We start from the raw sequence: 20,770 nt of genomic DNA, 5'->3' as shown, positions 1-20,770 counted from the left end.
TACAGAAAAAAAGGACGGCTGTTGTAACCACTAAAAACAGCCTCTAGGTGGCGCCATCTCCTCCTTCCTGACTCACCTCACAATGTGCTATCTAGTGTGTTGTACTTGTCCTTAAAGTTCTTGAGCTCCAGCAGATTCCTGGTCCGCTTGATGCGCTGCTGCGCCGCCGACGTGAGGTGGGCCCGCGACGAGGGGGAGGAGCTTACGGGCTCAGTGGCGGTGGCGGTCAAGTCCTTAGCGGCGGTCTGGTGGTGCTGGCTGGCCGTGCTGCTATTGCTACTGCTTGTGCTCTGGCTCTTGACGCTGAAACCACAAGCGGGAGAAAGCGATCACTCCGGGCTCATAATTAAAATTCCATGCTGGGATTAGCGCTGTTTTGTTTACTCACACGCAGGCCAGTTCAGTTAGAGCCTCCTGGTATTTACTGAGTTCTGCTTCACCAAAAGCCTGCAGACGTCGGTAATGTGATGTGTTATATTATAATGATATAATTAAAGCATGATGAATAAGTGAACAAGCTGGCATTTACATTTCTAGAATTTGCCATCAAAAGGTCAACAATTAAAGTTTTCACTGTTTTTTTGGGGAGGGGGGGCAGATATAACGCAATTGTGTTCTTAATTTTTTTGGATGTAATTCCACCTTTTGCCGCTAGGTGGCAGCACATGACTGTTCAGCGCTGCCTAAATTTGAAAGGTGAAAACAGGAAGTGCTTCAAGCTCAGTCTCGTTTTTGCTGAAGAGATGATTGGAAATTTCAATCCTCTGGCATCCTGAGCTTTACACTTACAAAAAGCAACGTCTGTAGGTTCATTTTAGAACGTACATATTTGGCCACAATTACCGTTAGTTACGATGTTTTGTCTGATCCACTATTCTTACTCTTTCAATACATAGAATGTTTATGAATATCTTTGCATTATTTTTAAAGTTTGCTTAAAGACCTTTAAAAAAATGCCAAAAATTATATTTAAAAAATAAAACCATGCCACTGGAGTATTTATATTGTGTATTTCTATATCGCAGAGTTCACTTATTGCAGGTGTGATCTGGAAACGTAACCCCCGCGACGGAAGCGGATTTATTTACCCCCGCTTCACACATACATATTAGGAGAACGACAAAGAGACCGACCTGGTCCCCGTGGCGTGCTTTATTGTAGCCGTCCAGCACCGTGTCAATCAGACCTTTCTGGCCGTCCCGGAAGAGGCAGTGTGAATTTTTGAGCTGCAGAAGCCAAGTTCGGAATCGCTTTCCCGTCACGGCGCTAGACGATCCGCCCAGCTCCCAAAAAGGGAAATCTGCACACGAAAAGGGTTCTGTCATCAATTGAACCCATTGGCGGCTACAGGCCATCAATGCTGGCAGTTTGTCCCTCCGTCCCGCTTAAAGCCTTACACGCAGCAAATCGGGGAAAAGCTGGCTTAGCTGGCCATTGCGAAAGGCCGTTGTCACCGTTATGGTGGATGTCATTATTACAAAACACACTGACATCGGACCTGTGAAGGTGACGTTTATGGCGCACCCTTGCTACAAATGCATATTTAGTGACCTGTGTCTCTGATGGCGTCCAGTGCTCTCATCCTGTACCGGTAGTCACAGCCTCCTGCAAAAAAATACTCATGTAACTTAATGCCACTTAATGTGTGTGTGTGTGTGTGTGTGTGCGTACAACTAAATATTTACAACGCAAGTTTAAACTGCAAAATATATCTGAGCGATTTTTAAGTGACTTATATCCTATATGTCTGTTTAAATTCACAAAACACATGAAGCAACACAAATATGCAGATGTCCAAAGTTAAGGCCTCAATAATGACGAGCGTCCAGTATAAATCCAGCCTTCGTGTGTCTGTGTGTTGAACGAACCAGAGTTTTGCCGCTCGTCCTCTGGAGACAGCAGACGAGGCTCAAAGTGGATTTTCTGAACCTGGCACAGTTTGGCTTCGATTTCTTGTCTAAGCTCCTTCAACAGAAACATAATACACAATGCAGCTTCGGTACCAAGGCGGGCCACTTAGTACTATACTTCTAAAGGGCATGTTACCTTTGGAGCATTGTGACCGATGGGAACGTGGGGCCCCCGCCGAGATTTCATGGCAAGTCGCATAATTTGCCTTTTCACAAAGATGAACAGCAAGACGAAGACCTAAAACAAAAACAAAAAAATAAACAATAAAAACACAATCAATACAAACACGTAAGGCTTAATAATACATCCATTTTCTATTTTGCTTAATCCTCATGGGGTGGAAGAGACACATTGAATGGTAGTCATTAGAGAACAGTTTTAAAAAAACAACAAAAAACAAACACAAAAGTCATATATGGAAACTTATTATGGGGCACCCCGTAAATGACATATTGTAGCAATATAAAAATATGCACCCACTTGCTGCGTTGCAATGAATACAGCATTCATAAATGCAATAATCATGATTATTATTTTTGCATTGTTAGTCCTGAAAATATATAAAACAATATCAGTGTCTGGTGCATCATATGAAGACATTAGCAGCCGTGCAGACAGTTACGGGACAACGATGACTCAGCTATTATGAAGCTTGGGCTGACAAGTGAAGTTGAAATTATCCAAACTTACCAGACTACCAAAGGCCATGACGAGCACGACGTTGACGCTCGACAGAGGAGAATCACTTCGCATTTTACACTTTCACTCAAAACGACGTGGGGGGGGAAAAAAAAACAAACAAGCGCGACAACAATTTTAAGGGCGCATACGCGTCTGCTAATGAATCGTCTTTCGAGCACGAAGCGCGAAGCCAATGTGCGGTAAAACGACACATTAAAATGCGATTAGGAAAAGTTAAGACTCGGAGGGTGTCGTGTTTTGAAAAGTTCCATGTCGCCGTCGAGTTTGTTGACTTCCGGGTTGGTCACGTGATGCCGGTGACGTATGACCACGGCTATGTTCCGACGAGTTGGGAAACGTACCTTACTCACGAAAATAGATAAAAGTCATAAACAACCCAATTTAGATGAAAGCGCCTCAAACAACCGACTTTTTTTTTAAAGTGGTATTATTCACGTCTATGTCACTCAATTTTATTTGTGTTCAGCCCAAGTATTCCACCTATCAGCCATTTTGCCCCACCACAATGGTGCTTTTCTTCCATTGTGTGTTCATCCGTGGCACACCAAAGCATGACTCTGAAGTTCCAGTGAGCGTGGGCAACATTTGCATTGGTCCCACAGAGACACTGAGCACCATTCTTGTTTCAGCAACAAGGGTGGGTGTCTTGTTGGAGACAAAGACAGACCGACTTTCTGTAAGGCCCTAAATGCCCCTTGACCGTTGATTGATTGATTGATTTCAGGGTCTTGGGACACAGCCTGCTAAATGATCAATGTTGGCTGACTTCTGAGAATCTTCTGCTTCACTATAAAGGTGACGTTTTAACCTGTCTGACCCAGAGGCCCGTACAAAGTGAACAAATATGACAAGCAGCCAAGCAACAAGGTAAGTAGAACTGTGCAGCTCTGATGTTGCTACACATTTACTTAAAAAAAAGAAAAGAAAAAAGATTTAACCTGAGTTTGAGTTTGTGTTCTATTGATATTATTTGACTAAGTATTTTTATTTTTATTTTTGTATTTTACATTTATTTGGAAAAATTATTAGCATAGGGGGGAAAAAACCACGGTTGAGATGTTGATTCAATGATTCAGAGAAGCAAGGTATTTCCCATCACTGGCTTTATTTAAGAATTTGATGTTGCTGACCCAAAAAATGATTCTTGCCGAATGTGTTGTGCCAGCCTAATACCCACAAGCTTCTGCCATCCACAAATTCTCTGCAACACTGATACAATAATCATTATTTGACAAATATTTTAAAATTCATTTTCAATGTACCAAGGTACATTTGTATTGTATATTTGTATACTAAAATGAACATTTTTCAAGACTCGGGCCATCGTTTGGCCGATTATTATTATATATTTTTTTGCCTTGAGATACGAGCACACATTTGAGTTGTTCCTAGGTGGTGGTAGCAAACGTAACCACATACAATTGCCATCAATTCACATTGATTTCCTTGGAATAATGGACAAAAAATTAGGTACAGCCGTGTTGTCTGTATGGTTGTGGTGTGTACGGTTACATCGCTGTCATCAGAATAAAATGAACTTGTACCCTCTGAAAAACATTTTGTCAGCATCCTTTTCATGATCCTTCTCGGCCACAGAAGCGTGTAGTAGAAACTGTAATGACAACCATACGGCTCGGAAACCTCTAGCAAAACTATTCTGCATTTTTGACAGGCACTAATAATGTTAACGTTTTTGTCATCTACATTCTATAACACTAATTTGTGTCATAAAATGAATAAAACTTATGAGTGGCACTGTCAACAGCAACGAGAGACTTTCATACAGTAACGTGAGAGTTAAACATAATTGATGCTGCATTCCAGATTGCTGGGAAGTGGGAAAAATCCATTTCCGACCTCAAAGTTTTCCAGTTAAAAATAAACAAAAAAAACATAGCCGACAAACTCCATAAACACATTGTACACTGACAACAAACTCATATTTCTGTTTTGCAGCCTCATGCACTTTTTGGCATAGATGTCATCAAATTACTTCATCCTGAGTGACTAAAGCAACTTAACTCATTCACTGCCATTGACGCCGATAGATGTCGAAAATTAATTTGAACTATTTCTATTAGTTTAACATTTGTTTCCACTTTTGTTAATAAGGGTATGAAAACCTAGATTTTTTTTATTGCACATTTAGAACAGATATAAAAAATTTTATTAATTGTGAGTTAACTAGTGAAGTCATGCGATTAATTACAATTAAAAAATGTAATCACCTGACGCCCTTCATTTTTAATAATATTTTCTTCATTTTTTTTTTTAAGATTTAAAAAAGAAAAGATTATTAAAAATGAGATGCGTCAGGCGATTAAAAGTTCGATTTTATATTAAAATAGTTAACTCACAATTTTATATCTGGTCTAAATATACAATTAAAAAAAATCTAGGTTTTCATACTCTTGTTAACAAAGTGGGGAAAAAATGTTAAACTTATAGAAACAGTTCAAATGAATTTTTGACGTCTATAGCCGTTAATGGCAGTGAATGAGTTTAAAAAAAAAGAAGTTTCGTGTTGATATTTATTAATACAACCAATAAAATGCATACAAAATATATTTTTGGTTGACATTTTACTGTCATTGTAGACACACTATTTCTTTAACTTATCTTATCTAAGTCACAATGCATTGATTTCCCCCAACTCCACAAATAAAAACTTCCACTGCACGTTTCCTGGTCGGAGGTCGGAAATGTCCAACTTGGTTTGCAATGTGACTGTCAAGTTTATAAATAAATAAAAAGTGATTGAAGTGAAAGTAAATAATTTTAAAATGACTTTATACAGCCACAACATGACACCAGTTAAAGGAAATTGAACCACACAAATCCACCGCCCTTTGGCAACTCAATATGTCATTGGCAGAGAAACACACATTCAGAAAGATGATCCTACTAGCATTTAAAAAGAAGAATTAATCGAGTAATTTTACCAATAGTCTATCAAGGAAATTCCTATTTTATCACTATAATTGCTACTGTCACCTGATATGACATTTAGGGTTACGCAAAGGGTTTAAATCAGCCTGTGAAAGACTATGTAACCTTCACAACAATGGTTATTCTTCTAAAAACTGTACCCTCGAAGCTAACATTACAGAGTGCATAAGCCTGACCTGCCTCATGCTTTTGTTGTGCATGTCAACCGAGAGGTGCACTTTTACCAGCATTTATCCCGGCTGGTATTTCTGTCGTCTACTTGAGCCCATTGTGTTGTCTGTTCCCAATTTTAAATACGTCTGTCATTATGTATTTGGATACCTGCTCGCACCTGCACGATTTTTACCTGAGGTGAGTAGAATTTGAATTGAGTCTTAATTCACGGTGAGACCGGCGCAATCGAGTGTATTGAAGCTTGTTTCCCCATGATGTCAAACCATGTATGCCTGGAGATGGTTTAAAATGTCTGTGTGTACTCACTGAGCTGTTTAAAGAGCTACACGTGAAGCTAGGAATGCTACCCTATGGGATGAGGAAAAGAGTGAGAAAAGAACAACGGAAGGGGGAGGAGAGAGAGAGAGAGAGAGAGAGCAGATAGACCAGTGTGGCCGGTTTGCGTCACTGTACACATCCCGTCGCGCGATGCTAACAGCAAGACTGAGTGAGCGAAAGCTAAGCTGAGGAGTTGATGTCATCGCCTTCACTATGAAGCCTTGTCAAACTAACAGTTGTTTACTCGTGGCTAAGGTAAGGCTTGTGTGTGTGTGTGTGTGAATTACTAGATGCACGAGTACATTTGAACGAGTTCTCGATGACGCGTATTTGAGGCATATCTCTTTTATTTCCACGGCGGTCGCTGTGAGTTTGAATTGGAGCGAGCCACGTTGCCCAGGTTACCCAGATGGGAGGCTCGTGATCAGGCAAAACAGGTGTATCTGTAAGCTGACACTCGCCTGCCTGCATGAGACTTCGCCAAGGAGACGTATGCATATATATATATATATCACTTATAAACAGCTGTCTATTAATTAGACTTATCTGATTGATACCAGTCCAAGAGCTATCTCGGTTGTTGTGCACAATCAAAGCTGGTGCTACTGGTTTCCTCGTCGATTTCGGTCTCGCTCATGGTGGGCTGTTTGAAAATAAATATACACATCGTTATCCCTTTTATCGGACCATTTCATCTCGGTGTCAAGGTTTTGGTGAGTTGTTGTCTTCCTCTTGCTGTGTCAGAATGATATGCGCTGCGCACAAGACTGATTGTGTCACATTTCGACATTGTTGTCCCTCACTGGATTGCAGCAGAGTGAGTTCTTCCAGTTTCTGTGTACAGGTTTAGCTGACAGTTGCAGTATGAGCATGTTGCTAGTGTAAACAGTTGTTATGATATTAGCAAGCGTATTGTGCATGAATGGACTCATTGAAGTAGTGGTTTTTTTTTTTCCTCGCCTGATTTGAAAGTTAATCTCATGTCGAGCCATCTAATCGTCCCTTGTCCTTTCCTCTCTCTCTCCACCCATTGGCGCCATTCTGTGCGAAGTTGTGTTTCTTCTCCTCGACTGCTCTGTGATTTCAGTTTGACCATCGTGAGAAGCCACAGCTGCCACATATCCACATATCACAACATTCCGTTTCAATCCCCTCTGAAAATGGGAGATTTATTCATTTTCTTATGCTTGGCAGGCATTGGGAGCTCGTCCTTGAAGCCCTGCTGGAGAACTGAAGACTTGCATGGACAGAACGACGTCAAAATGACTACCAGACGGCCAACCATTATTAGCATATATGACATGGAAAAAGTTTAGTGCACAACAGTTTGCATAAGTATAGTGTAAGTGGACCAAAATGAACTAAAGCTGCTTGCTGCTCTGCCGTCCTTTTAGAAGCGTCTAAATAAATCCAGTGCAGTCATCGATTTTTCTTTTTAGGGATTTGACTTTTGACAGGCGGTCATTAACTTTGTTTATGCTCTGACAATGGATGTGTTCTTGCTGCACACTCCAGTGGCCGAGTATACCAATCAGAGGACTTTGGCATGCTTATCTGTCAGATCTGCCAACTCTCCCCCAAGCAGCCTCACTTGCAGGCCAGGTGTTAGGAAGGACCGAGCTTCATCCGCTGCTGTGAAAGTTCAAGAACGAGGGGCAAAATCCGGATCTGATGGTTCAATCAAGCGGGCCAGATCGATCGATAGCCACGATCTCAGGGCAGGATCCGTGTCAGACTATAAAGCGTGGACAGCGAGCGTCAAAGGTTGGAACGAGAACAAGGAAATATCAGGCAGCACAATCTCTTCCAGTCTGACTCGCAATGAGAAAATAGCCACAGACTTTGGCATCAACAGAGGTCGTAACTATAACCTTGCATCTGAGAGTCAGACCAGGACTGGAGGAGAATGGAGGCAGAATTTGCCAAATAGAAGCAGGAGCGTTGACTGGAGGTCAGGGGCAAGCAGTCCTGATCGGGACGCACAGAGATCCAACATAGCTGCGTTGTTGAATGAGGAACCCAAAGAGAGTGGGAGGTACTCAGAAGGTACGGGAGGCAGGACCACGTCTTCATTTAGGAGCTACCACTCTGCAGGTTTTTCTGTACCAAGCAGCAGTCCAAAAGGTCCTTTGGACCAACCTTTGGAAACAGTCTATAAGGGTAACTCCTGCCCTTCAAGGCTAAGGTCGGCCCCGGAACCCATCAGTGACTCCAGAGAGACTGCTTCTTTTGGGACTAAAAGGGGTCAGGGTATATTGGAGCGTATCGAGAAACTCTATGGCCCGGCCAAAACTGAGGACTTTAGCAAAGGTAGGGATTTCTCTTCCCTAGAAAGAGACTGGTTTGACGGAAGGGGTGACGCTACGGTGCACCATCGCTCAGTTTTCTGCAGTTTGCCAAGCTCATGTGACGGGGAAACGGGAGAGGGAAGCTACCAAAGTGCACTTCTAAACACCAAGTCTGTGGACTCTAATACTTCACCCTGTCCGAGGACCAGGGCCAGATTACCAGAGGGACAATGGGAAGAACGGATCTATGGGAGGTATTCCGACCACGGTGGGGTTAGCGCGGTTATAGGGTCCATTGAGACAATGTCTCTGGATCGAGCAAGGAGCAGGAACACCAGAGCTGCCCAGATTAGATCGGACAGGGCGGCCCAGTCAAAAACGTTATCACAGAAGACATCCTTTTTTGGACTATCTGAGACTAACAGGATCAATGGGACACAGAGAGACACAATTTTGCTGGATAAGGGAAAGGCGACAGGTGAGATTGAATTAAAAATGTTTGAAGATGTTTTTGAGCCAAATCTGAACCTCAGAGTGAACTCTGTAGGGTGGCGGGCACACCCAGAGACGCACTCCCCTTTGGTCAGTGTGAGGAACAAAATCAATCAGTTTGAGGCTCTGACACAGAGATCCCAGGGTTTTGGAAATGGCCAGAACATGGTACCCCGAAGGGCCTTTTCTGTGCCCACACGACTCAACACTGCCCACGATGGCTCGAAGAGTGAGTCGGAAAAAACATTTGGTTTTCTAGCTGACAAGTCCGCGGGGGCGAGAGAATTAGGGGAGACGGCTAGAAAAGCTGAGGAGAAAAAAGGTCAACTGAAAAGTCAGTCGCAAAGGTCCTTGTCAGCGGATGAGGTTGGACAAAGGTTTGGGGGCGATTGGACAAAGAAGGAAGTGACAAATGTGGATCGTATTTACAGATACACAGAAGATGTTAATAACTATTCGAGGCTCAAGCATGCAGTAGAATCGCCCCTCAAAGATGAGAGGAACTCGTACATGGATGAACCAGACTCTCGTAAAGTCTCGAGCGTTAAGGACAGGAGAACCAGCAAAAGCGAGTCCCCCATGTTGCCGAGCTCAAGTGACGCTGAGCCACGCCCGTACGCTGAGCTGTCGGGGATAAAGAAAGCAAAACCTCCTGTGCTTATTTTAGCAGTTACCGATGACGACGAGACTCCAACAAACACTCCGAACCACTCGCCCTCTTGCTCTCCGATTCTACTGTCAAAGAGTACCTATTTGCTTACAATGACTGAAAACACAAAAGCAGCCAAAGATTCAGAAGAAAACCTTTCAACCCCCGTGGATCCTCTCGCCGCGTCTTCCCACAGCAAGTTATTTCCGGATATCACCGATGGCGACTCAAAAGGGAAGAAACACGTGTTGGACCTCGATGCTTGGGTCGCCGGCTGGAAGGTCTGGAAGCAGGACGAAGCCTTCGAGGATGACGACGACGACGACAGTACGCAGAAGGACGACGATTCTTCCTACGATTCAGACTCCGGGGAGTCCTCAGTGACCATCACCAGCAACATGAGCCTGTCCGATCGCAGAAGCTTCTCCCTCAGGTATGTACCGCAAAAATAAGAACCTGGCAAGTTTTCCTCATTTCCTCACTTGACTCCCCTTCGGCCCCGCAGCCTGGCAGAATTGTGTCACTTCACTGGAGCGGATTCCGAATTTGAGAACGAGAGCGACGAGAGCCCAGCGACGGGTAGGAGGTCGGCTTCACTGAGCTCTGAAGTGTCGGCGCTGTCGTACGTGTCTGTGATGCCCAGCGAGGAGCTTGACAAGCTGCTGGAGGATGTCAGAAGTTTGGGGGACGGCAATCTGCAGGTGCTCATGCTCAGAATTTGATTGATTTCAAATAGCTGTTCAGGGTCACAAAGCTGTGGAGTGTTTCCTAACGTAACATAACCGGCGGGTACAATAAGGACTAAACAGCTGTTGGTCACATTGTGAAAATTCCTTTCACACTGCCCATTAAAGTTGGCATTTTCGTTTTTTTGTGTGAAAGGTACAAATACAAAACGAGGCAGTTAAAGTTAACCTGGAAATTTGTTGGCTTCCCAGCTGGTATTAGAGGGGAAAGATAGTTGTCACCATAATTCCTGTTCTTCACTTGATTGTTTTCTATTTAAGGGCTATAAGTGTTAGCATTAGCATAGCTTAGTGTAAGCATTTAAATTCTGTACAAGGCCCCCCACTTTGGCTCAGACTACCGGTCCAGTCCCGGGGCTTGGGAACCCCTGAATTAGAAGCTTCCAAGAAATCAAGATTGTAGATCTAACCTTTACTTTTAACAGCTGGAATTTGTAACAAGTTTGCCCCAAAATATCTTTAAAATAGCTTTTTTATTTGACCATTGACAGTAGATTAACACCATAGCTGTTCATAATGGGTAGTCCTGCAGGTCTCTGGCCAATAGTTTTCAGAAAGGATTGGGGTTCGAATTTCCCACCCTTATGTGAAGAAGGGAAAATGCAGTTTCATTTTTCGGCCACAGGTGGCAGTAGTGATTCAAAATTAAATTTTCTGCATTCAGTATCAAGTTGCTTTTCTAACTTCGCTTCTTAACACAGGATGATGTCCAAGTGGTTGTCCTCCACAAAGAGGTGGCTGTTGGCCTGGGCTTCAGTATAGCAGGAGGCGTGGACCAGAACAAACCAGTCATCGTGAGCAAAATACCTTTTTACACTAAAAATGTCCCTGTTGATTGTGTCTCGATTTTTATTTTGCCGTGAGTTCTTCACAGGTCCACAAGGTGTTCCCCACCGGTGTGGCAGCACAGGAAGGCTCCATCAGAGAAGGCGACCAGGTCCTATCCATTAATGGCACTGCCCTGGGGGCCCACACTCACTGGGAGGCTCTGAGGGTCCTGAGACGGGCCAAGACTCGAGAGTTGGGAGTTGTGGTACTGAGGAGGGGCGACGTTCGGAGCATCTCAAAGGGGGGGGGAGAGGGTCCGACTAAGGGACCAACGCCGACTCAGACTTCAGAGACTGGTTAAACTCATTATACGGTGGATGTAAGGTCTACACGCCACTCTTCAAATGTTAGGTTTTGTGAGGTAAAAAATGGGACCAAGATAAATCATTTCCAAACTTTTTCTACCATTTAATGTTTATGTTTTAGAATTTTTTTATTTTTTTTTATTTTTGATAAAGGAAGTAAAATAAATGACTTGTGCATATAATGGGATGTTTCTGTTCAAAATTAATCACATTCTAGCACAAACCTGCTGCCATTTAAAGTGCCTCTGATTAACCCCAAATATAGTTCAGATGTTCTAGTATGCTTTTTCTGGCATTTTTGTGGTCACGTCTTACTGCACAGTCCACAGAGTGTTTCCACAGCATCAGATAGATCTCTTTGTTCAAAGGTTTTCAAAGGAATTTCCAAGGCATTAAACAGACCATAAAATATTGGGACATTACCCAGAACAGGACGTCCCTCCGAGGGCTGTGCAATTAATCGAAATTCAATTACAATTTTAATTATTACACTCCACAATTACAAAATCAGCATAACTATAAAAAAAGAATAAGAGATTAATGCTATTTTTGTTGTTTAAATTTAGACATTTGCACCTTTTTTTTTAATTTAAAAACAAATTTAATAAATTGTGTTTCATCCAAAAGGAACTTGCATAATTATAGTGTTTCAAAAAGAATTGTATTTGTCTTAATATTTTTTTACGTTTTAACATTTTCTTTTTTTCATCCCAAAAAATAAAATGATCGTCCTAATCGTGATTTCAATTTTTATCAAAATAATCGTGATGAATACTTTCTTCATAATTAAGCAGCCCTCGTCCCTCCAAAATTGTTGCAAAGACGAGAAGAAAATTGGTCAGGGAAGAAGCCAAGAGGCCAACTGCAACATTGAAGAATTGAATTTTTGGCAAGTGCTGAGTGCTTCGTGCATTTGACAACAATGTCCCTTTTTCAATTGTCTAGGCTATGAGGTTGGGTGGCGTTATCTTACAACGGAAAAAACATCCTGACCTGGCCGTGTTTTTGCTTGAAATCAGCAAACGCGTGAGAAATGTGTTAGGGTTCGATGAAACCAAGGTTAAACTTTGTGCCCATAATTCCGAAAGGTCTTTTTCGTCCACTGTGGTGTTAAAACTGCTCACCTTACCTCCCGTGAAGCTTGGTTATGACCTCATCATGCTGTTTTCCTTCCGATGGAATCATTAGCAGTTCCAAATACCAGTTCGCACAAAGGCTTCAGGCTTTTGCTAGAAAGCAAACAGCAGAAATGTATTGGGGTTAATTAGAGGCACTTTAAATGACGACAAGTGCGTGCAGGCTCGTATTTATTTTTATTTCCTCTTTGGAAAATATATATTTTTTCCCCCCTTGAGTTCAGGTTTTAAAAGGATTTATGATGAGCAAATTTTTCTAACATCACAAAAAAACCTGACATTTGAACAGGGTTTTGTAGACTTTTCACATCCAATGCAACATGTTTGCATTTTAAGCGTGGTCACTATTGTTTATTTAGCTCTTTGATTACGTCAGGCCAGCGCATGCGAGTGCATCTGGAGAAGAAAAGCAGAGATCTGGGCTTCAGTCTGGAAGGAGGTGTCGGTCTGGGGGACAAACCGCTCACTATAAAGAAGATCTTCCAAGGTACCCATGCAGACTAAAACCTAGTGTACTTCAAATTGTTCATTCAAAATGACTTCCTTCTCCACAGGCGGCCCAGTGGACAAGATTAGTCCCGGAGACGAGGTGATTGAGATCCAAGGCGTGAGCATGGTGGGGATGAGGCGTCTGGAGGCCTGGTCTTTGATACGAGGACTACCCTCCGGACCGGTGGATGTGGTAATACACCGGCCCCGTAAAACCTCCGAGCCGTAAGGATTACGGAAGCAAGTCTGATACGGACGGTTCGATGGACTATTCTGGAATGATGCCATTTATAACACCACTTACAACACAATAATCCTCATATTTCTACCAAAGCTTTAACAGAAGAAGCACACACTTGTTTATGAAGGTGTGGATTTTACATGCATGTATTTGAAGGTATTTAACACATACATCTACCTCAAGGCCATGTGGCTTGTGTGTGTGTGAAGGATTGTGTCATATACTGTGAACAGATGCTAACAGCATTTAGCATTTTCATTGCTTTTTAATAAAGCTTAACTCAAATGGATGCCTTTTTATTTGTGTAGCCCCCAGATGGCGGTAGAGAGCTGTATTTCGGTTTAGTAGTGCCATTTTTGATCAAGAAGTATAATGTAAGTATTACAGATACATTTAATATAACTTAATTACGTGAAAAATCAAAAAAAATTATAATTTTAAAGCTTTCCAAGCATGTTACCAAAAAAGAACTGCACACAACAGAAGATGCAGTAAGATAAGATAATCGATCAATCATCAATAAACAATGTTAATCAGCAGTGTTGCATTACACGCAACTTGCACAATTATTTTAGAGTCCAGAGTGCAGCGAGATGCACCGTAATTGCATCCACACCTCTAATAATGAGATCCTAAAAAATATATATATATTTTGTTCATTACGGCCCTCATTAAATGGATTTGGACTTTTTCAGTGTATTGCGATCTTTAGCTTGAGCTCAGAGTTCAACAGAACTGGTCGAATGGTCTGTTTTTGCTGCCAACTAGGTTATGTTTAGTTTGTGAGCGTGATTGCGCACAGAAACACAACCAATTTCCACGAAACCATGTGGGGAGCCTTAGCTTAGGCCAAATTTCAACTTGATTCATCTTCGTTACAACATTCAGATATATGCAGCATCCAGAAGAGATTATTTTTGATCTGTATTAGGACAATTCTAGCCATAATTGGAATTGTTAAAAGTGATATTTGACTCATTTAGCCATTTTTTTTTTTTGTAAGAAGTAACTCATTCACTCCCAGCCATTTTCACTGAAGCAACCCCCTTCGCTCCCGGCTGTTTTACTGGATTTTGACTGATTTTGCAAGGCCCACAGAATATTGTGTTCTATTGCTATAAAAACAAAAGAGTCTCTTCTTTCGTCAGGAAAAAAAACTACATTTCTGTTTCCGTTTAGCAGCAATTAGCATTAGAATATGGCTAATTTTCATCATTATTCACAAATCTATTTAGAATTGTGAGTAAACTATTATGGTTGATCTCTTTTGCTCTGCTGCCACCTGCTGGCCGTTTGTGTAATAACTACCATTTCTTCAACCGTTCTTTGCAGTTGAGAGGCTGCATCAAAGCCTTCTGTATGCGCTAGCATAAAAAATAAAAAAAACTTGTAAATACGTCTTTGAGACACGTAAAATATTTAAAATGGGTGATTGGGAGCAAATGAGATAATATTTTGTCTATAATTTGATAATATTTTTTCATGTACAATATATACTTTTAAAATCACATTTTGCCACTTTCTATCGCGTGTGCTCAGTTAACAACCAATCATGGCTCAGTTCGCTAACATCACATGACCAGGCGCAGAATACAGGTGAGCCGTGATTGGTCGTTACCTGAGCCCTGAGCACCTGTGATGTCATTTTAAGTCACTAGCAAGTTGCAAAATTGTGTTTTTAAACGTATTAATTGTACATGAAAAATAATTATCAAATAAATTCTGGACAAAATATGATTTTTTTTATTGCTGAAAATGGCTAAATCTGTCCCAGTATCACTTTAAGTTTGTTCAGTTGTTGGCAGGTTTGCACATATTTAGCATTTCAAACTTGTATGGTTTATTTGGATTGTTAATTCTTCTCTTTATTAATAATAGTAGTGTAGTAAAATATTTCTTGTTTATATTACAGTTTAAGATAGTTAACTGAGTATTACCTTGCAAGGAAAAAAAAAACCTTGTGAAATTATTATTGAGGACTATTATACTACTCATAATCGGGATTGTTGTTACTGTTTGGGTCTGCTTTAAACTATTTTTTTTCTAATTTAGTGTTATTATTATTATTATTACTAAAGTCGTTTTTATAACTAATTGTTATTATTGAGCATAAATATTGTCATTACTTAATTGCCCCCCCATAATCTTACAGTTACACAAATTGTATGAATCAAAAGTACTAGTTGTATCGGTGACTAAGAGTTGAGTACTCATAATGGTATCGGTCTGAAAAAAAGTGGTATATAATATTATTGTAAGCCACTGTAACATTATGCACATATTAACATTAACATTGCATGCAAATATAGTAAACAAGAAAGCTACTTCATGATTTGACTAAAAACAACTGAACTGTACTAGGCCGGTGTTTCTCTCACGCACCACTAGAGGGAGACAAGTACGCCTACCACACTTTTTGAGAATCCCCGTTTCATAGTATTTTTGTTTTAGTAAGTCATCACAATCATCATAATGCCTATAAAGGCCGTGGTAGTCTGTGTCGGAAAAAAAAATCGGTCCTCCTTTTTATGACTTTGTCCATATTGATGCCGTCAGCAGCCAACGGTGCGAATGTGTGCGCTGTGACCAGCTGGTAAATGATTGCTAGTAATGGAGGAGCTGGCCTAATAAAAGGGAGCGAGCGAGCGGCCGGTCGGACAAGGGGATGCTGCTTGTGGAAGGGGTCGCCTGCTGACAAACACCTTGCAGTCATGTTGAAGCGGCGCGGCTTTCGGGTGAGCAACGCACTGCTCCGAGAGTGCATGGCCGAGTTTTTGGGGACCTTCGTCTTGTTGGTGAGTGTGCGTGATGAGAGTCTCGTTTGCGTTTCACGGCAGCTCTCTACGGCTGTGATACTCACAAAGTTGTTGGACGTGTGTGATGAATAGAATGTAGATTATATTCTTTTATGTCACCCCGGCATTGAGGTGGCAGCCGGGCGATGATTGGACGATTAGTAGAGCCTTTGAGGTGATGCAATGGCGTTATTTCCACAACATTGCTTTATGACTATGATCCAGCTTTCATCTTATAAATCATTTAGAATTCATGATAATAGGATAGTGATGCTCTAATTATTTATTTAATACTCCAACATCTACTGGAAGTGGCAGATAGTAAATATAAAAATGAATGCTTTTTAGCATGCGTATTAATAAAAAAAAAAAACTTAATGTTACAGAAAAAACTGAAAACTGTGGGTCAAATTGACCCGTTAGATTTTTGGGTACGTCAAAATGGTGATCCGCCACGTGTTTATCCATTAACCCTATAAAGCCAAACAGATCATATTAAATACAAAACATTTTGAGCCCTCTATTTCATATTGTTCCCCCCATTAAAACCCTGACGTATACGATCTGACACATGATTTGCACGGATAATCCATTAAAGGGCAGTATCATCCAGCCGATGGCTTTTCCAGCGACCTTGCAAGATCGCCCCAATTGAGAAAGGAGGGACTTATTGACTCATTCACTGCCATTGCCGACTATAGACGTCAAAAATTCATGTGAACTATTTCTATTAGTTTAAAAAAAAATTCATTTCATTTAATTTTTTTATGAAACCCTATAATTTTTTTATTGTACATTTATAAGAGATATCAAATTATCATGTGCTTGATTATGATAAAACGGCCCTTATTTTTAATAAAAAAAAAAAAATTAGGCTCATCAAGCGATTACATTTTTTTTATTGTAATTAATCACATGGCATCACTAGTTAACTAACGATTAATCACAAATTTTATATCTGTTCTAAATTTACAAAAAAATAAATCCTAGGTTTTCATACTCTTGTTAGCAAAAGTGGAAAAAAATGATAAACTAATATAAATAGTTTAAATGAATTTTTGGCATCTATAGCCGTCAATGGCAGTGAATGAGTTAATAGTAGGATTTTTGGAAATACAGTGTTCCCTTGTTTTCCGCTGGGGTTAGGTTCCAATAAATAATTTGGTAACTCAAGCAACATAATAGAAATTGTGATTTTAAAGATGAGTGGATTCCACCTGAAAGCAACAATATTTTTTATTTAATTTAAATAAAAGTGTTTTTATTTTTATTTTATATATATTGTTATTATATAAACACAATAAACCGACCAAATTTTGAGATACACAATAATTGGGGGGGGGGGGGGGGGCATTTCTTCAGGAAATTCTACTCAATTTTGTAGCACTTGAAATGTAGCAACAGTGAGGTCCACAAATATTGTGAGTGACGACTTGTTTATTGTCCTTCTGCACTGTGAAGCACCGTCTAATAAGTTCGGAAGAATGTGACTGAATAAAAGCAGATTGTATTAAAATTGATTGAAAAAAAAGAAATGGTCAGATTTGATTTTGGACCTTACCTCTGTGGTGTGGTTGTGACATGACCTCCCAAAGCCACTCGGGGGCATATTTGCATGTTATCTGACCAATAACGTCATTTGATCTGACCTATTTATCAGTTGGATCCTTCTCTATTATTTTCTCTCATTACATTGTCTTAATAATATTAATAATTGATTTATTTGTTTATTTATTTCCATGTGCCTCGAAGCTTTTCGGCTGCTCTGCGGCAGCGCAGGTGAAGACCAGCAGGGAGACCAAAGGCCAGTTTTTGTCGGTTAACATGTCCTTCTCCGTGGGCGTGATGTCAGCCATGTACCTCACCAAAGGCATCACAGGTACCGTTTCAAACATGGCACCCTTTCCGCACACTACTATTTTCACCTATACCAGATGAGTGTAAGGTCCAGCATTCTTAAAACACAAATGTGACATCTTTTTTCCACTATCACTGTTGTGTTATCCCACGTGGCGCTTCCGCAGGTGCCCACCTGAACCCGGCCGTCACGCTCAGTTTCTGCGTGTTGGGCCAAGTGTCGTGGACGAGGATGCTGCCCTATTCGCTCTCGCAGGTTTTGGGAGCATATGTTGCATCGGCGCTCGTCTACACGGTTTACTACGGTCTGTCTTTTGGCTCTTTTAGTCTTTTGGATTTTGCACCCCCAGTTGCTCAATTTAACGCATTAGCTTGAATGAAGTTGTGTAGATGCATAACAAATTATTAGTCAAGATTGTTATTAAATATTTCAAGGCGATGACTGGGAGCATTCGCATGTTATGCAACAGCGAAGAGCAAAGTGTGAACGCCTGATTATCAGGATAATAAAATTAGTTGTCTTGTAAAAAGACAGGATAAAGGTCATAATTGACTTTTGGAATATTGTAGGATTGGTTTGCACTAAGTGGTAAGAATGGGACGTGTGCATGTGCATATGTGTTAAGCATACGCCACAAATGAGAATAAGCGCTGTAAAAAATAAATATATATATATTTTTATTCAATCAATGCCAAATTATTGAATGTGTCATTAAATAAATCATTAAAATGTTTTTAAATTAAATTACAATATTACATGTAATTTTTTGGTCAGAAGTAAACATACAAATGTTCTAACAATAAAGATGCATCAAATAAAAAATATTTTTGTTGTTTATGAAAAATTGACAATTAAATTTAATTTTTTTACTGTATGTTTTAATAAATGTAAAGAATTATAGCTACCAAATAATTGTTAGTAAATAAATAAAGTAATAAAAAATATTCTGTTTAAAATATTTAATAACTAATTTAACAATACTATCAACATTTGATTTGATTATTAAAACACAATTTTCATCCATTAAAATAAGTTTATTAAATGTATGTATTTAATAAAAAATAATAATAAACATAAAACACCCAAAGAGAAAATTCAGAAACATCAGAACAATATTTTGTAATGTTTCATATAGTTTTGGTGTTTAATAAATATAGCTATAAAATACTACACATATTTACAATTTAATAATTATAACAATGATTATTTTATCAAATTCGAATGATTTAATACTATACTTTAGCTGGAAATTGCGAATCTTGATATACAGTATTACACTATTAACAGAATAAACGTAGGCTTGAGCTTCCAACTGCAACTCTTCATGCTTGATGGGGAGTGCAGAGAAATAAAAGTTTTCCTTACTGATGCTCTAAATAATCATTTCCATCTATTTTCTTTACCACTTATTTAATTCATGAACAAAGCTAATCAAATCTCTTGGTATTGATGTTAGCTTCAGATCACTTTTATTTGTCTGTCCTAGATGCTATAATGGATTTCAGTGGTGGAATATTGACTGTGTATGGCCCAAATGAGACGGCGTCCATATTTGCCACGTACCCCTCTGAGTATGTCACCTTGGGCAGAAGTTTCCTCGACCAGGTCAGTTTATAGCAATGCTTTTCTACTATAGATATATATAGCATAATAATGTTGCTGTTTTTTTTGTCATCACCAGGTGGTGGGCACCGGCATGCTAATGTTATGCATCCTCGGTCTAGATGAGAAGAGGAACACCCCGGCTCCCAGCGGGCTGATTCCCGCCATCGTGGCGGTCATCGTGCTGGGCATCTCCATGTCCATGTCGGGCAACTGCGGGGCGGCCATAAACCCTGCCCGTGATCTCGGACCTCGACTTCTGACTCTGACTGTAGGCTGGGGCTTGGAGGTCTTCACGTGAGTACGACTCCGTGAGATTGGGAAAGATAGTAGTCGCTGCCATATTGTGTGTTTATGATTGCGCTTGCTACGTGTTCATGGTTCAAGGTCTGCTAAATGCGATTTGGAAAAAAAACGTGCAATTGGCTGCTCTTCTTTCGCCCCGTTACAAAACCAAAACAGTGAAGGAAGAAGTAAAGGGTTATCACGTGACAACGGTTATCAGGATCAAAGTTGCAAAGCATCTGATTAGGATGAGTTGTTTGTGTCAATCTCACGACCCTTCTGACACCACTGAGTGTTAATAGTTTCTGTTCAGCTATCCGTTGCTTAACACAACACCGATGCTATTTGTTAGCCTGTTAGTGACTTTTTGTATTATTTATTAACATGGAGCTAAAGGGACTTTACTAAGGCAGTGCATAAAAAATAGGTGAATTTGTGAATAGCGAACAGGTGAGGGTTCGCTACAGCTCTTTGACAATGTCAATCAAAAGTGAATGTTATCTTTGTAAATGCAGACGTATGTATTGTGTATGTTCTTATCATATACTACGGTTATGATAATGAATACAATATCTTAATTTTCATCATTTCGACTGTGCAGGTGTTACAACTACTGGTTCTGGGTGCCTCTGGTGGCCCCCCTTGTCGGGGGCGTTTTAGGTACTTTACTCTATTTATGCTTCATCCACTGGCACCTGCCCGAATCGGACCCCCCAAAAGACGTGGACACGTCCTCCATTGCCAGCAACACCATCAAGCATCCGGGAAACACGCCACTGATTGGCATCGAGTTAAAGACGGCATCGTTCTGAGATGGTCACAGAATCTTTTTTAATCTTTTTTGTTGTTGTTGTATATTTTATCCATCTGATTCATTTGATATTTTAGAATCTAAATGATGGTTGTATTTATTTATATGCTACTGTTATAATATATATATATCTGAGCTGGAAAATATTTGTTTTTTTTTGTTTTTTTGCTTTGACATTTTAATGATTTAAT

General features: G+C 40.3%; 3 protein-coding genes across 7 annotated transcripts in view; 2 read left to right on the top strand and 1 right to left on the bottom strand.

Moving 5' to 3' along the window:
* ltap1 (lipid transport auxiliary protein 1) overlaps positions 1 to 20,770 on the bottom strand; it is a 41,721-nt gene that overhangs the window by 2,209 nt on the left and 18,742 nt on the right. For 2 of the 4 annotated variants that reach the window (XM_086078184.1, XM_086078183.1), the window contains exons 3-9: positions 12,492 to 12,591; positions 2,047 to 2,148; positions 1,869 to 1,965; positions 1,552 to 1,605; positions 1,134 to 1,300; positions 389 to 447; positions 77 to 303 (exon numbers count right to left, since the gene is read on the bottom strand). In XM_086078184.1, coding sequence (XP_085934310.1) covers positions 78 to 303; positions 389 to 447; positions 1,134 to 1,300; positions 1,552 to 1,605; positions 1,869 to 1,965; positions 2,047 to 2,109 — 666 coding nt within the window. In that variant the 5' untranslated portion in view covers positions 2,110 to 2,148; positions 12,492 to 12,591 and the 3' untranslated portion in view covers position 77. Of the gene's footprint in view, positions 1 to 76; positions 304 to 388; positions 448 to 1,133; positions 1,301 to 1,551; positions 1,606 to 1,868; positions 1,966 to 2,046; positions 2,149 to 2,601; positions 2,992 to 6,042; positions 6,089 to 12,491; positions 12,592 to 20,770 lie in introns of those variants that run through there. The other 2 variants (XM_086078185.1, XM_086078182.1) reach the window with 2 other exon arrangements.
* On the top strand, positions 3,144 to 13,513 carry LOC147172378 (uncharacterized). 2 transcript variants are annotated; one of them, XM_086078178.1, is made up of 8 exons: positions 3,144 to 3,250; positions 3,338 to 3,480; positions 7,249 to 9,916; positions 9,989 to 10,184; positions 10,931 to 11,023; positions 11,104 to 11,353; positions 12,875 to 12,985; positions 13,053 to 13,513. In XM_086078178.1, the coding sequence occupies exons 3-8, from the start codon at positions 7,542 to 7,544 to the stop codon at positions 13,214 to 13,216; spliced, it is 3,189 nt and encodes a 1,062-aa protein (XP_085934304.1). In that variant the 5' UTR covers positions 3,144 to 3,250; positions 3,338 to 3,480; positions 7,249 to 7,541; the 3' UTR covers positions 13,217 to 13,513. The 2 variants fall into 2 exon arrangements, with proteins under 2 accessions (XP_085934304.1, XP_085934303.1); XM_086078177.1 differs by lacking the exons at positions 3,144 to 3,250; positions 3,338 to 3,480 and adding an exon at positions 6,153 to 6,309.
* aqp10a (aquaporin 10a) lies at positions 15,769 to 20,723 on the top strand. Its single transcript, XM_086078181.1, has 6 exons — positions 15,769 to 16,023; positions 17,776 to 17,902; positions 18,048 to 18,185; positions 19,368 to 19,486; positions 19,563 to 19,780; positions 20,370 to 20,723. The coding sequence occupies exons 1-6, from the start codon at positions 15,826 to 15,828 to the stop codon at positions 20,578 to 20,580; spliced, it is 1,011 nt and encodes a 336-aa protein (XP_085934307.1). The 5' UTR covers positions 15,769 to 15,825; the 3' UTR covers positions 20,581 to 20,723.

Source organism: Leptonotus elevatus, chromosome 6, assembly GCF_054856555.1.
Source record: "Leptonotus elevatus isolate MCC_2025b chromosome 6, RoL_Lele_1.0, whole genome shotgun sequence".
NCBI classification, from domain to species: domain Eukaryota; kingdom Metazoa; phylum Chordata; class Actinopteri; order Syngnathiformes; family Syngnathidae; genus Leptonotus; species Leptonotus elevatus.
The sequence above is the reverse complement of the archived record's forward strand: the minus strand, read 5'-3'. Positions and strand labels throughout refer to the sequence as shown.